The sequence below is a fragment of the Oryza glaberrima genome, chromosome 7 (assembly GCF_000147395.1).
Source record: "Oryza glaberrima chromosome 7, OglaRS2, whole genome shotgun sequence".
NCBI classification, from domain to species: Eukaryota; Viridiplantae; Streptophyta; class Magnoliopsida; order Poales; family Poaceae; genus Oryza; species Oryza glaberrima.
The window spans coordinates 20,480,403-20,494,726 of NC_068332.1; the positions used below are offsets into that span (position 1 = coordinate 20,480,403).

The following is a 14,324-nucleotide window of genomic DNA, read 5'->3' on the forward strand; positions in this document are numbered from 1 at the left end:
AGGGATATTGGCCTAATCCCTTATCTAAATATATAAGCCCATGTTTATCTTCTATCCATCAATGAACTCATGCACTAGTTTAATCCTCACTTAACAACTTTGGTACTACTAGTTTATTTTTTTCAACCTTTACCTTATATACTTGTTTATTTCCTCAACCATCATCTTTTATACTATGATTTAACCCTCTTTTAACTTCCTTAATTATTCTCAAAATGGCATAATACCATGTATTTAAAGACAGAGAGTACTTTGATCGCAGATCATTCAGAAAGAAGGTATATTTTTGAGATGATTTAGGCAGAAAGTTTCTTTTTTTTGAGAGAGAGGAAGGCAGAAAGTTTCGACTTTCGATCATCTGGTAGTAAACCCAGCAAAACTTCAGCTGGATGGAGCAGCAGCTAGTCGCGGTTACACCTTTGGGCCGTGGTCCTCTCGCCCTTTCCTCGGTTGGGCCACCGGAAGGCCGTAGTGCGGCTCAACGTAGTCATTGGGCCAGTGCCACGATTTGGGCGTAAAAGCCCATGTTGTTGTTGGGTGGGGTTAGTTTGTTTGGGCTTACAATGAAAAGCCCATGTTCTCCGAATGAAAAAAACGTACAGAAGCAACGCCGTCTTTTCAGCTCGGATGTCTGAAAACTCCTAAAACCCCAAAGCAGCCAGAACAGCACACACACCATTTTGCTCGTCAATGGCCGCCGCCGCCGCCGATCCCCTCGTCGCCGGCGCCACCGTCTCCTCCGACTCCGACTCCGACGATCTCCACCTCCTCCTCCCGAATCTCCTCCCTTCCGCCGCCACCGCCGCATCAGACGCGCAGCTCCACCACTTCCACCTCCCCGCGCTCCCGTCCCCTATCACCGTCCGCACCCTCCCTTCCCTCGGCCTCACCTTCCAGCTCTGGCCGTCGGCCTCCACCCTCCTCCGCGTGCTCCCCGCCTCGCCGCACCTCCTCCCGCGCGCGCCCACCCCGGAGAGCCCGCTGGGTATCCTCGAGCTCGGCTCCGGCACCGGCGCCGCGGGCCTCGCCCTGGCCGCGGCGCTGCCCGCCCACGCCGTCCTCTCGGATCTCCCCGCGGCGCTCCCCAACCTCCGCCACAACGCGTCCCTCAACGCGCCCCTCCTCGACGCCCGCGGCGGCTCCGTCTCCGTCGCCCCGCTCCCGTGGGGCGACGCCGCCGCGATGGAGGCCGTCGCCGCTCCGCCGCCGGCTTCTCGGTTCGACCTCGTCGTGGCGTCGGACGTGGTGTACTACGAGGCGTTGGTTGACCCCTTGATTGAGACGATGCGGTTCTTCGTCAAGGGGGACGTGGTGTTCGTGATGGCGCACATGAGGAGGTGGAAGCGCACGGACAAGAAGTTCTTCGCCAAGGCGAGGAAGGTGTTCGACGTCGAGGTGGTACACGAGGACCCGCCGCTCGAAGGGTGGCGCCATGGCCCGGTGGTCTACCGCTTTACCGAGAAGAAGCAGCGTGGCAAGAAGTGAAGAAGCTCTTCCAAAAGGTAATGACTGCCTGCTCGATTGTGTTCGTGCTGTGTTATTTCTGTTTGTTGTGAAAGATCATACTGTTAGAATTTAAACAGAGAAAAAAAAGATTGTTGCGATACATTGCATTGTGCAACTGAGGGCCAAAACTTGGTTGTGTGGTTGCATATGGATTTGGATGTGTCAGGTGCTATCCTTTGTTTTATTTATGGATTCTAGTTAATTCTCATGGAGTCACAATGAAGTTTAGGATTTCGCTATCTTAGAAGAACCAATCTGATAGTAGACGATATGATTATGAGGTGGTAGTAGTAGTACAGGACTTTATGATTGGCAAGGGACTGCCGAAATTTTGTAGTTTGAACAAGACAAAGTTTATGGTTCTCAAGAACACAAGTCTAGCATGTCTTCGTACTAGCACTTCAAATGGTGATGGACGGTCTCTAGAGAAAAGATCAATGGCACAATTCCTCTGCATGCAAGGAAGGAATGACATAAAACATTATGTTACTTAACATGGAAAGTTTTTTGTTCTTTTGTGTTACTTTTATGGAATTGGAGTGGAGGCCCAAGAATTATGTGTTCCATTGCTGCTATTTTCCTTCAAATTGTTCATACATTTACTAGTAAGTTCCTTTTGTTATGGGAATAAAACTGTAGAAATCCATTTACACGAGGAACTGACCTTTTTCTTGTTAACATGCAAAGCTTTGTCCATCAATATATTGAAAGCGAGAAAATCAGTACATTACAAATTAACCCCAAGAGAATGCAGATACACAGGCTTACACCATGACATTTTGTTACTATGTTATATTGGTAGACAATCTATGAAACAGTAATTGAATCAGGGATGTTCACAGCATTTAGCTAGAGTCAAATACACGTATGTTTGCAGTTAAACTTTAGTGCCTCTCAAAAACAGTCAGCACTGCACAAAGGCAAACATGATAACACAATAGGAATACATGGCAAACCTAGTAACCAACCTCTGGCAACCGAACAGAGGGAGGGGCACAAGAATCATTGGTTGCACTGGATGAGCTTGTATTTCCATAACTGTTCGGCCTTTCCAGCTCCTTCAGTGTCCCATTAGATGACTGTGAAAATCTGCAGAGAGAAATTGGTGGTGCAAAGTACATTGCCACTGGCATCTTTGGTGGAAGGTCTGGTAATGGTGCTTCAAACTTCAGTACGCTTATGACCTGGCGAATTGAAGGCCGGATATTATAATCTGGGTGTGCACACCAAAGTCCAACAACCATCAAGGAAATAACTTCCCGCTCTTCAAATTCACCATCAAGCCTTCCATCAATTGCATTAAGTATCTCATTTCTTCCATAAAGATCCCAAACCCATTGAACCAAACTGATCTTGTCATTATCTTCCTTTGGCACAACGGGCCTCCTTCCACAAGCTATCTCCAGTGCAAGAATGCCAAAGCTGTAGACATCAGTCTCTTTGCTTGCTTTCCCAGTAGTGACACACTCTGGAGCCATGTAACCCATGGTCCCAGCTATCACTGTAGTTTGTGAGCCTCGGTCATGGTCTACAAGCCGTGCGAGCCCAAAGTCCCCAAGCTTAGCGTTGAATCCAGAATCAAGCATCACATTGCTTGGTTTGACATCACGATGCACGACACATTGTTCCCACTCCTCGTGGAGATACAGGAGGGCAGATGCAACACCTATGGTTATCTTGAACCGCAATGGCCATGCTAACAGGTTTCCACCATCATAGAGGTGTTTGTCCAAGCTCCTGTTTGGCATAAACTCGTAGACTAACAAGAACTCTCCATGCTCATGACACCAGCCCACAAGTTGCACAAGGTTCCGATGCCTTAGTCTGCTGATGATCTTGACCTCAGAGATGTACTCCTTCCTCCCTTGTGTTGACCCTTTTGCAACTCGTTTTATGGCAATTTCAATGTTTTGATCCTTCAAGAAACCCTGGTATACTGCACCGAAACCCCCTTCTCCAAGCTTTCTCTCTGCAGCAAAATTATCCGTCGCCACTACGAGTTCATTGTATTGGAATCTCCTTGGCCCCTTGCCTTTCTCAAACTCACTGTCAATGGACTCATCACAGTCTAGTTTCTCTTCTTCCTTCTCTCTTGACCTCGTAGTCCTTCTAATCCTTCTAAAACATAAAAAGAAGCAAACCAAGCCAATTGAGCAGACCACAACACTACCGCTCGTAGACAAGCTTATGACCAATATACCTTTTGTTTTCTCAGTCTTCATCAGGTGCACATCTGAAGAATCAAATTCCCAGTAAAGAATCTGGTGCAGCTCTACAAATTTACCTGTGGAAGCAGAGAATCCGATGGACACTTTGTCAGGGAGATATTTGCTGAGATCAACCAAATAAGATAGGCTGGAGTTGCCACTGAATTGTGGGTTGTCCTGGTACGACAAGAAGACACTCAAGTTCCTTGAATTTGCCTGGTAAGTTACCCAAGCATTGGCTATCCGGCCATCGTTGATACTACTTCGCCATGTCACGTTGGCTACAGATACGATTGAGTGGATGTTGATGCCTACATGGTTGCCATCTGGATCCCAAGTGTTTTTGTGGCTGTCAAACTCAACAGCCACAATCTGGTTGAGTGGATCGCTCTGATCATTACTATTGCTGAAGAGGCCAAGATAACCATCCATGGAGTTATTGGGGACCACAGAAGGGTATGATGAGAGGAAGAAGGCTAGGCCCTCACCGTACGAACTGTCGTTCGTGGGTGCATATATCTTGAACGTGAAGCGGGTTGTGAAGTTGGCTAACTGACCGGTGGTGCTATCCCAGAGAGGCACTGGATCGGTGTAGATTGCTCGGCCTACGCTTTGAGTGATCTTTCCATTCAACTCATCCTTGGTGAGCTTGACCGCCTTGTTGTAGAAGGCATCCTCCTGGAGCTGAATTGTGGCTGATCCATTATGATTTGATTCAGTGAAGTTCAACTTGAAGGACAGAGGATTGACATGGGCAATTTTCAGGGATAGGGAAAAGTAGAGAGCCAAGAGGCAAGTATATTTGGTTCTTGATCGCATGGTTGGAATCCAGGAGGCTGGAGAGAGAGCAGGAGGGAGGGATGAAGGAACGAAATGAAAAGACACTACTTTTGCAGACCTGATAACCTGTATAACCATTAACTTGGTCAATCTCCTTGATTGTCTCAGCACTCCTTGATTGTCTCAGCAATACTTGGTGCTATTAAAGGGTAGTATCATACTGCCGGCCTGTCAATAGGCCCTGAAAGGACAGATGTAAGCCACATGAGAAGCAGCTCAAATTTGGAACTTAACTAAGTTTTCCAAAAAGCTAGATGAAGCTTGGTTTGTATCGTCTTTGCCGGCCAAGATTATGAAGTCAAGTATGTCTCGCCCGTAATATGATTATGGTGGTTGCCGGCAGAAAAGGAGGTTATCTCCTCTCAGCAAATGGAACATGTATTTTCTAAGGTAGAATTGGACTGAGTTCAGACATGCACAGAATCTGCCAAAAGGAAAGCTCTTATCGATCTTATATGCTTAACAAACTGGGTCATGATGTAATTTTTGTCTTTCATGCGGCATACAACAATTTCATGCAGCACAGGAGAGTTTATTAATACATATAGCACAATGATTTACCTTGTCCTTAGGGATCAGTTCGATGACAACTTGACAAGCAGTAAATATTTCTTGACTGTAATCTCTATTCTGGAGTTGGCACAAATCTATTGAGTTATGGCAACCAAGATCAGACGGCAGAAGTGAAGTATATGGCACTATGATATCTCTTGCTTGTGCACTGAAAAAAGGGTTCAAACATGGAGAATTAACAAAGCGACCACAGCTTATGTATTTCGCATAGTGTGTAGTACACAAGGATCAGCATCATAATCTCAGTAACTAGAAGAAAATATACACCAACTGTTCTTTTTACTAGGAGAATATACATCGACTGTTCTATTCATGCAGGGCTACTTATATACACAAATGATTAACTCAAAACCTGGAAGGAATTTTCATAAAGTACATTATTGAGTGGATCTGTCATACTCAACATGAGTTTCAAGTTTGCTGCCATGAATCGATCGTTCATTTCGCCGTGTCGCTGGTGTTTGTGTCGTCCGTTGGCCACGCTACAGTTTCCATTAACCTCTGACGCATTATCTCCAGATTCTCATTCGAAATCTTCTCGTACATTTTTGCATGGTCACATTTCTGCGTTGATGAAGAGGTAACTAATTAAATAATTTATGCATCGAAGATGTCTCAAATTACTCTGGAATATCACTCTTTTTTATTACCTTGATCCATTTGCTGTACAAGTGGAGTCGTGTGATCATCACTCTCTCTGCCAAATCTTGCCTCTCCTGGTGCATACGAAGTCAAATTAATTAGAGAATGAACCTTGGCACAATGCTGAACCTCATATATATTTTTCTCCATTGCTTAGTAACAAGATGCAAAAAGATACCTTTGCGAGTGCGATGAGGAAATGTTTGCCCTCCTTTGGATCGTTAACCACGACGTAGCTGACAAATCGTAAGTGTTCGTATTTTAGACGCTAAGGATGCAGATTGGAACTGACACCAACATTAACCTATTCTACTTAGATTTCATTTCAACATAGCACAATATATCAATGTGAGATTTTCTTGCAATGGGGTGACTTACTTATACAGCCAAGTATAAGCAGGTGGATTCATTTCATACAACTGGTGGAGCACCGTGCTTGTGGCCTTGTAAGTGAAGTAATTCATGATTTCCTGCAAAATGGAGAGAACAATCTTCAGAGTTCCATGCAATCTAAACCCAATTAACCTTGCAGGTAGAGAAAATTAACCATTATATTGCTGTCGTTTACAGATAGCGTGCCGATTATCCCCTGCCGGTTCAAAAAAAAGAAAATCGAAATCAGTAGTGTACACGCACCGTGTGCACGTCTTCGAACCCCTCCTCGTACTGCCCGGCGAACTCGTCCACGATGACGAGGCCGCGGCGGCCGGGCCTCCTCCCCCTCCGCCGCGCCGCCCGCGCCACCGTGTGCCGCCGCCTCACCCCGACGACGACGCCGCGGGACCACGGCAATGGCGCCGCGCGGCACGCGGAGGAGGATGAGGACGAGGAGGGAAGGCAGACGACCGCGGCGGCCATCCGCGCGACGGCAGCCATCGGCGGCGCCGCGAAGGAGAGCTAGAGATGTTTTTTCCCTCCCGACGGCTCGACGCCGGCTGCGACGATGCGAGCCGCGGCGGGGTTCTGGATAGGCAGCAGCGGTGGATTTTTTTTGCTGAGGCTTTGGCTGATTCTGTCCGCGAAAACAGCGCGTTTCTTGGGCTTCCTGAGGGCAAACGGGAGACCCCACGTTCGCGCTGATATTTCGTCCGGGCAGCTCGCTGATTGGTGGCGGAATGGCGACGAGAGATGATTCTATTTGCCTCTCTGTATTTTCGCGATTCCCTTGATTCTTTTTTTTTTTTTGGCTTCAGAAGTACATTTCTCTTTCAGCCTTTTCCTTTTTTTTTTGAGAATATTCACTTTTAGCTTTTTGTGAGAATGTAATTTGTGGAATGCATGACTGCCACCCTAAAATATCTTTTCTGATAGTGAACACCAAAGTAAGGGCACTTGCGTATGTTTATCATAGTGAAAGAATTCAAGTTCTACATTTGATATTAATGTTTATAAGTACATTATTTGATATTAATGTTTATAAGTACATTTTACTACAAGACATCGCAAATTCGTGGTTTTAGTTATGGGACACCACATGAAATCACTTTTAGGGTAAGACACTATGTAATCTTGGTTATTTGCTAACGGGCACGGCTCCTATTTATTTAGCGTTTTAGTGTTGACTATGCAAGAGCTGTCCACTTTTTGATGCGCTGTGACCAAATTGCCCCTGCCCATCCTCAAATCGACTCACCTATCGGCCGGCGCCGCTCTTCGTCGTGCAGTTCATCCATCTCGCTTCTATCCTCGAGCTTCGCCTCCACTCACTCCTCACCTCAGACACTGTCACTCCGCCGTCACCGCATCCTCCCCACCAGCCTGCTCTCCTCCCTCCCGACACCATAGGCGCCACCCGCACCCACGTTGGTCGAGGCGCTTCCTTCCCCTCCACCACCGCAAACCTCAGTATTAGGAGCAGGAGACCAGCCTCTACCATGGTGTTGCTCGCACCCACATCAGTCATGGCGCTTCCTCCCCTCCACTACCGCCGTTGCGGCGGTAGAACCAGTATGACAAGGAGGGCCTCCACCACGGCGCCACTTGCACCCACATTGGTTGCGGCACTTCCTCCTCCTCTACTGCCACAAGACAAGCGCCGTCGCGAGCCTAGCAGGAGCCCAACCCACCGTCGTCGCCCAAGCCCCCTTCCGTAGAGGAGTTGGGCGAGGTCCACCTACCTCGTGGAGGTCATGTTGGTGTGGCTCGTCAGCTTCTACCTAGGAGCCTAGCAAGGGAGCTGAGGGGAGCCGGACCAAGCCGCCACAGCGGAGGTGGAGGAGGCGAGGAGGGAGGGCCGGGGTGGTCGCTGATGGCGAGCGGAGGTGGCACTGTGGCTGGAGTGTGAGAAGGACTGACCCAGGGATATTTTTGACGTTTCACGCTGTTTATCTCTCCTATTTAGCCGAAATTAATATTTTAATGACTATGGTGTCCATAAGAAAAAACCACATTTTGAGAGTGCCTTCTCCTAAAGATCGACTTTTGACGTGTCCTAGAGTTAAAAACCACGAAGTTACAGTGTCCTACAGCAAAATTTGCCATGTTTATATGAGCATCTCATTTGTACTATGTTTTGAAAAAAATCTTGTTCTAACTAAGACTTTAGTTTAGACCCTGTCAAATTGAATGTTTTGATACTAATTTAGAGTATTAAACATAGCTTACTTACAAAACTAATTGCATAAACGAGAGCTAATATGTGAGACAAATTTTTTAAGCATAATTAATCTATAATTAAAGAATTTTTACTGTAGCATCATATAGGATAATCATGGATTAATTAGGCTCAATAAATTTGTCTCGCGAAATAATCCAGAGTTATGAAATAGGTTTTATCATTAGTCTATGTTTAATACTTCTAATTAGTATCAAACATCCGATCTGCCAGGGACTAAAATTTTTTAACCCCATCCAAACTCCCCCTTAAGAAGCCCAAATCCGAACACAACGCTTTGTAGCTGACTAGCTTAGACCTGAGGGCATGTTTGGTATAGCTCCAACTCCTAAATATAAGTCCAGGAGTTGAGTCTGGAGTGGAGTTGTGGAGCTGCCTAAACCTAGCTCCACAACTCTAGTATATTTTGTGAGAGAGCTCCACCCAACTCCACTCCCAGTTTTGGTGGAGCTGAAACTGTTTGGCTGAGCTCCAGCTTCAGAAGGGGTGGAGCTGGAGCTGAAGCTATACCAAACAGGCCAGACCCTGGGAGGAAAGGCCTGACTGCACGGTCCACGCGCACCGCATGGCGTACGCGCGAAATGGTTCACGGACTCGCGGTCATGCACACCCGCGAAAACCTGCGCTAAGCAAAAGCACCGGAAAAGCAACGGCACGAGCCCGTGCCCCGTGAGGCAATGAACCAAATTCGCGGCCGCGTCAACCACGCCACCGGGACGCGCGCGACGGCAAGAAAAAGAAGTCGCGAAGTCGCGGATTCTGCAGGCCCCCACGAGACCACGGTTTCCTACGGCCGATCTCGCGGGGACGCAGCCGGAGACGACGCGGTCGGTCGCGTCGCACCCCACGCCCCGGCCGGTTAGTGGACCGATTCCCGCACCGGCACACCGCGCGCGCACCGCATCTTCTTCTCTATCGCGACAAGTCTGGCTTGGTCATCGCGTGAGTCGATCGCCTCGTTGCTTTCCGTGGCCGCGTCCGTCGCCGCCTCGCGCACCAGCGAATCCGGACGTCGACCGCTGCCTGCGGATGTTGTGGACAGCTCACAGTTGGTGTTCCTCTGGATGCACAGGCGCCGTGGTTCCTCTCACTTGGTGTGCAATTTACCGTGAAATCCCAGTGAGATATAACCTACGTCTTCGTAACGGTCTCCCGTCTTAACTCCGAGTCTCTGACTAACCGTGAACCTGATGATGCAGTTGCTAGCCTCATCGCGTGCGACGAAATATCAAATGATGTCGTCCGTGTTTCGATGACTTCTTTTGTACTCCTGCACTGTCTGTCGATGTCATGGCAGTAGGTGCCTCCTTTCACCGACTCCACCTGCTCCAGAACAAAGCAGGTACCAACTGTTACAAGGAAAAAAAAATCTGTATTTTCGAATACTGTCTATTTTTATTATCTTGCTTTGAATACTAACCGGGTATTTATTTTGGATTATAGAAAAGAAGTACACACCATTATGCACACACTTCAAATATTCGTAAGCCAGTAGAAAAAGGAATTGTGCAGGTGGCAAGCATTCTCTTTTCTAAAAAAAAAATCAATATCATAAATCACATTCATTTTTCTAAAATATTTATTTATTATTAAAATTAAATCAAGTAGATAATAATACATGGTAATAATTCAATGAATAACCCATATCAAATAGAGTCAACAACATTGTTCACGTTTTCGACAAAAACAAAATGAAAGCCACCAAATTCTAAGGTTTCGACGTTGAACACAAGCAGATTCTAAGTAACTTTTCAAATGATTTTCAAGAATTTAAATTTGAAATAATAAATTTGATTGGAATTTATCAAGGTTCACGAAAACCATCATAAGATCGGGATCCAATGCTCAATTGAAAATGTGAGACCTTGCCAACAACGGCTGTGTTTAGATTCAAACTTCAGTCCTTTTTCATCATATCAACATATCATACACGCATAATTTTTCAGTCACATCATCTTCAATTTCAACCAAAATTCAAACTTTGCGCTGAACAGCCGATGAATCAAGAGGGTTATAGCCATCCCGGCCGTTTTCGGCCCGGGTCAAAACGTTATGTATGCTACTCGATTTCGTGCCCCCACACCCTTGACGAGCGAGCCTTGCCCTCTTCTCTTCCCTTCTCTCCTACCGGCGGCAACTACCGGGAAGCCGCCGCCGCCCGCCGGAGCGGAGTCGTCGCGGCGGCGAGGGCGAATCGGTAACTCCCCCCCCCCTCCGGAGTTCCGGGATGGGGACGCCGGAGTTCCCCAACTTGGGCAAGCACTGCAGCGTCGGCGACTGCAACCAGATCGACTTCCTGCCCTTCACCTGCGACCGCTGCGACCACGTACGTCTTTCCCGTCTCCTCCCCTGGCCGTTTTCGTGTCTCGGTGCCTCGTTGCCGAAATCGGATTTGCTGCTGCGGTAGTTTTTAAGGAAATTTGTTCTTCTGTAGATTGTGGAACCAAAGAACTGATTCTTCCTGGAATTTTTGCTTGATATACGGTTTCTTGAAGTAGATCTTGGAAAGCACCTAGTTTAGGGAAAATCTCGTCTGGGCTTTAACCTTTAGGATAGTGATCCATCAGAATCGAGGAGACGGAGAAGGGAAATTCATGCCAATGCCTAGGCAGCACGAATGGAGATCTTTTTTTGACCGTTTGGTGGATGAGAGTTGATGTGTCTATCGTTGACCGAGAACATGATGACCCTTTCGGTGATGCTCTTGCAGTTTTGCGCCCTTTTGGATAATTAGTTTCATCTACTAATTGCATGCTATGTAGCCAATCACATAATTGGTCAGAATTGTTGCTTCAATAAGAATGAAATTGATCTCAGACAAAATCTGAAACAGGGCTTAAGAATGCAATGGGTATGGTTTCAAATTTGGAACGGGGAAAAGGAGGATTTAGTTGACAAGGAGTCCTGCATTGTTAGCTTGTTGCCTATGGTTGAATGCACATAATGATAGGAAAAAAAGAACTGAAAAACAGTAGTGGAAGTGTGGTATTTATTCACAATGCCATTCATATCTGTATTTTGTGCCAGAAACATGCCCTCTAGTCATTGTACTGTTTCTTTGTTGCCCTCTAGTTTCTTTCGTTGACATCACAGCATGCAGCTCCACTGGAATCATGACACTCTGGAATTACACACCATATAGGAGTATGCGTTATTGCAATGTTCAAGCATAACTCATCCTGAGTAGCACTCCAAGGTCCTGAGTTCAAATCTCCATAGGAGCAAATTTCAGATTGGGTTATTTGAGGGCTAAGTTCCCTGTTTGATAGGCTAAGTTCCTAATTTAAAAGGCTGCATATATCCGAATGGATGTAGAGGCCGGATAAAAAATACCCTTCTCTAAAAAAAAAGCATAACTCATAGACATTTTGGGTTCAAAATTTTTCCATAATTTATTATTTTTGAATCCTTTCCGCTTCATGGCTTCCCGAATGTAAAGTAACATTGCATCAACATCCAATTGGCAGCACTGACATGGTTATTTGATCATTGTTTAGGTCTTTTGCCTTCAGCACCGAAGTTATACATCGCATCAGTGTCCAAATGCAAATCAGAAGGATGTGACTGTCCTCATCTGCCCACTCTGTGCTAAAGGAGTTCGCCTGAACCCGAACGAAGATCCAAACATCACCTGGGACACCCATGTCAATAGTGACTGTGATCCATCAAATTACCAGAAAGTAACAAAGAAAAAGAAATGCCCAGTGCCTGGGTGCAGAGAGACACTGACATTTTCAAACACAATTAGATGCAAAGATTGCACCAAAGAACACTGCCTGAAGCATAGATTTGGACCTGATCACAAGTGTCCAGGGCCAAGAAAACCGGAATCTACATTCCCCTTCGGAAATATGCTTAGGAGAAGTCAGAAAGCAGAATCACGTTCAAATTCAAACAGCAGTAGCACTAGTTCATCCTGGTGGAGCTCTAGTCTTCTTACCGCAGCAACGAGTTTCAAATCATCTGCTGAAGCTGGGATGCAGAAATTGAGCACAGCAACTACCCAAGCCATCCAGAAGGCTAAGGATGGGATCTCGACAAGCAGCAGTAACAGCGGTGATCTCGTGGAGCAATGTGTTCAGTGCCCAGCAAGATTTTCCACCGTGGGGGCCTTAATCGAGCATTGCGAAAAGTCCCATCAGAGCAACTCGCAATCAAGTCGTAGCAGAGTGACGGTCGATGTCTGCCCGAAATGCAGCAAGGCATTTCGAGATCCAGTGTTGCTTGTGGAGCATGTTGAGAGGGACCATGGAGGAACGTCAAGAGCGTAGATCTGCTTATGTTTACTGTACCTGTGTAACCTGTAATTTGCTTCTCATTGGTCAATGGTCATCACACTCAATAGGATTTGGTTGGATTGTGCTCTATTATTACGGTTGGGTTCAAAATGTGCCCATGAAAGAAGGTATAGTTTGTTGGCTGTTTCAAGGCAAGCCATTGTGAATTGAACCTCATTCTAGACACCAGGAAATCAAATTTCTGATTAGTTAAAACAATGCGTCGTTTAGATGGCTATGCTGTTGCAAGTTGCAAATATTGCCTTCTACCAGTTTGTTAATGGTGAAATGGAATTCATAACCTCACCGTGCATGCACAGGAATCCACTGTAGTTACATTACCTGTCACCATTGACAACCCTTGCAACAGGGAACATCATCCTTTGGTCTGCTGAATAAAGGCGAAGGATTATTTTCACATGGTTTGCATCCCAGATGCTAATTGAGCACTGAGAGAAACGTGAGTTTCCCAATGGTTAAAACCACGTAAGAAATTTCGAATTTGTCCCTAAATTGGACGTCTTTTAGCCGTCTAAAATCCTTTTTGTTCAACGGATTTGGTCGAGATATAAGCCGAAAACCAAATGTGAAACGCGTTCCTGAAGCCCATCAAAGCAAACCTGCCTCGAACACCTTAGATCCTGTGACCCGGCATCGTTACGACGCTCTAGGAATTGCGAAGACGAATGGCCATGATGTTGTGGTGACGAACGGCTGCTGTTGTTGTAAAATCAAATTGTTTTTTATTCTTATTCTGCGATGAACAATTGGCATTTGAGATTATTGGTTTTGACATTTGAAGATTATTGGCGAAGTGGTTTTGGAAATAATTGATTTTCAGATGATGAACAAGGTTTGTTGTTTTGTCGTGTCCGGTCAGACCGGCCAGGTGCTCTGTGTCGACTCTGACCGGCCGACTCTGTGTCGACTTCGGGTTGTTTGTTTGGAAATCCGTGGATGTTTCGTGTTTATGGCTTCTAGATGGATCCTATGTGTATGTAATACTGTTGTTTGCTAACAATGAGTCAAATTGAAAATAGCTTGGTCTTGGAATATGGTTTCCTTGTTTGATTCATGTGTAGGTGACTTGATGCCTCGGGAGAGTATAGTCGGTGATGGATCGGGAGTCGACTTGGAGATAAGGCGACGTCCGGACGATCGGATATCATGCGGGATACTTAGGCTAAAGATCAATGCACGTGGTTGGTGAATATTCCATATGGCATACGATGGAGATATTGTGTGCGTATGGGATGCGGAGGCGATTCCAGGGCTGTCGAACCGGGCGGATCTACACCGGTCAGACCGGCGGCACAAGCACGATCAAACTGGCAGATCAACCTCGATTAGACCGATCTACATCGAAATTGAGGGTAACTTTTAATTTCGCTAAAAATTTTGGTTTTTGGGTACACCAACCATTCACCCCCTATGGTTGACTTAATTCTTTCTACGGAGTTGCTAGAAATATGGCGCCATATGCTACAGTCGATTTTTTTTCAGCTACTTACACAGTAGTTACACCTCATTTACATCCTACTTACATATGTAATTAGTATGTAATTTTCGAATTTACATATGTAATTTTAGTACTTAAACATATAATTTTGAGACTTACATTGTAAATACATTAAAATTACATATGTAATTTAGGGACTTACAATG

General features: G+C 46.0%; 4 protein-coding genes across 6 annotated transcripts; 2 read left to right on the forward strand and 2 right to left on the reverse strand.

Moving 5' to 3' along the window:
• Positions 1-640: 640 nt before the first annotated feature.
• Positions 641-6,471, forward strand: LOC127779596 (uncharacterized). Of its 2 annotated transcripts, none has more exons than XM_052306408.1 (2): positions 641-1,502; positions 6,339-6,471. In XM_052306408.1, the coding sequence occupies exon 1, from the start codon at positions 691-693 to the stop codon at positions 1,483-1,485; it is 795 nt and encodes a 264-aa protein (XP_052162368.1). In that variant the 5' UTR covers positions 641-690; the 3' UTR covers positions 1,486-1,502; positions 6,339-6,471. The 2 variants fall into 2 exon arrangements, with proteins under 2 accessions (XP_052162368.1, XP_052162369.1); XM_052306409.1 differs by lacking the exon at positions 6,339-6,471 and adding an exon at positions 3,722-3,776.
• Positions 1,812-5,250, reverse strand: LOC127779595 (L-type lectin-domain containing receptor kinase IX.1). 2 transcript variants are annotated; one of them, XM_052306407.1, is made up of 2 exons: positions 5,115-5,250; positions 1,812-4,734 (listed from the first exon to the last, which is right to left on the reverse strand). In XM_052306407.1, the coding sequence occupies exon 2, from the start codon at positions 4,629-4,631 to the stop codon at positions 2,463-2,465; it is 2,169 nt and encodes a 722-aa protein (XP_052162367.1). In that variant the 5' UTR covers positions 4,632-4,734; positions 5,115-5,250; the 3' UTR covers positions 1,812-2,462. The 2 variants fall into 2 exon arrangements, with proteins under 2 accessions (XP_052162367.1, XP_052162366.1); XM_052306406.1 differs by having other exon boundaries at positions 1,812-4,977; positions 5,115-5,192.
• Positions 5,355-6,864, reverse strand: LOC127779597 (chaperonin-like RbcX protein 2, chloroplastic). The gene is made up of 5 exons (XM_052306410.1): positions 6,405-6,864; positions 6,147-6,238; positions 5,947-6,004; positions 5,777-5,842; positions 5,355-5,690 (listed from the first exon to the last, which is right to left on the reverse strand). Exons 1-5 carry the CDS (start codon positions 6,642-6,644, stop codon positions 5,565-5,567), a joined length of 582 nt encoding a protein of 193 aa, XP_052162370.1. The 5' UTR covers positions 6,645-6,864; the 3' UTR covers positions 5,355-5,564.
• Positions 6,865-10,429: 3,565 nt separating this feature from the next.
• Positions 10,430-12,826, forward strand: LOC127780803 (zinc finger AN1 and C2H2 domain-containing stress-associated protein 16). Its single transcript, XM_052307772.1, has 2 exons — positions 10,430-10,708; positions 11,880-12,826. Exons 1-2 carry the CDS (start codon positions 10,610-10,612, stop codon positions 12,651-12,653), a joined length of 873 nt encoding a protein of 290 aa, XP_052163732.1. The 5' UTR covers positions 10,430-10,609; the 3' UTR covers positions 12,654-12,826.
• Positions 12,827-14,324: the final 1,498 nt, after the last annotated feature.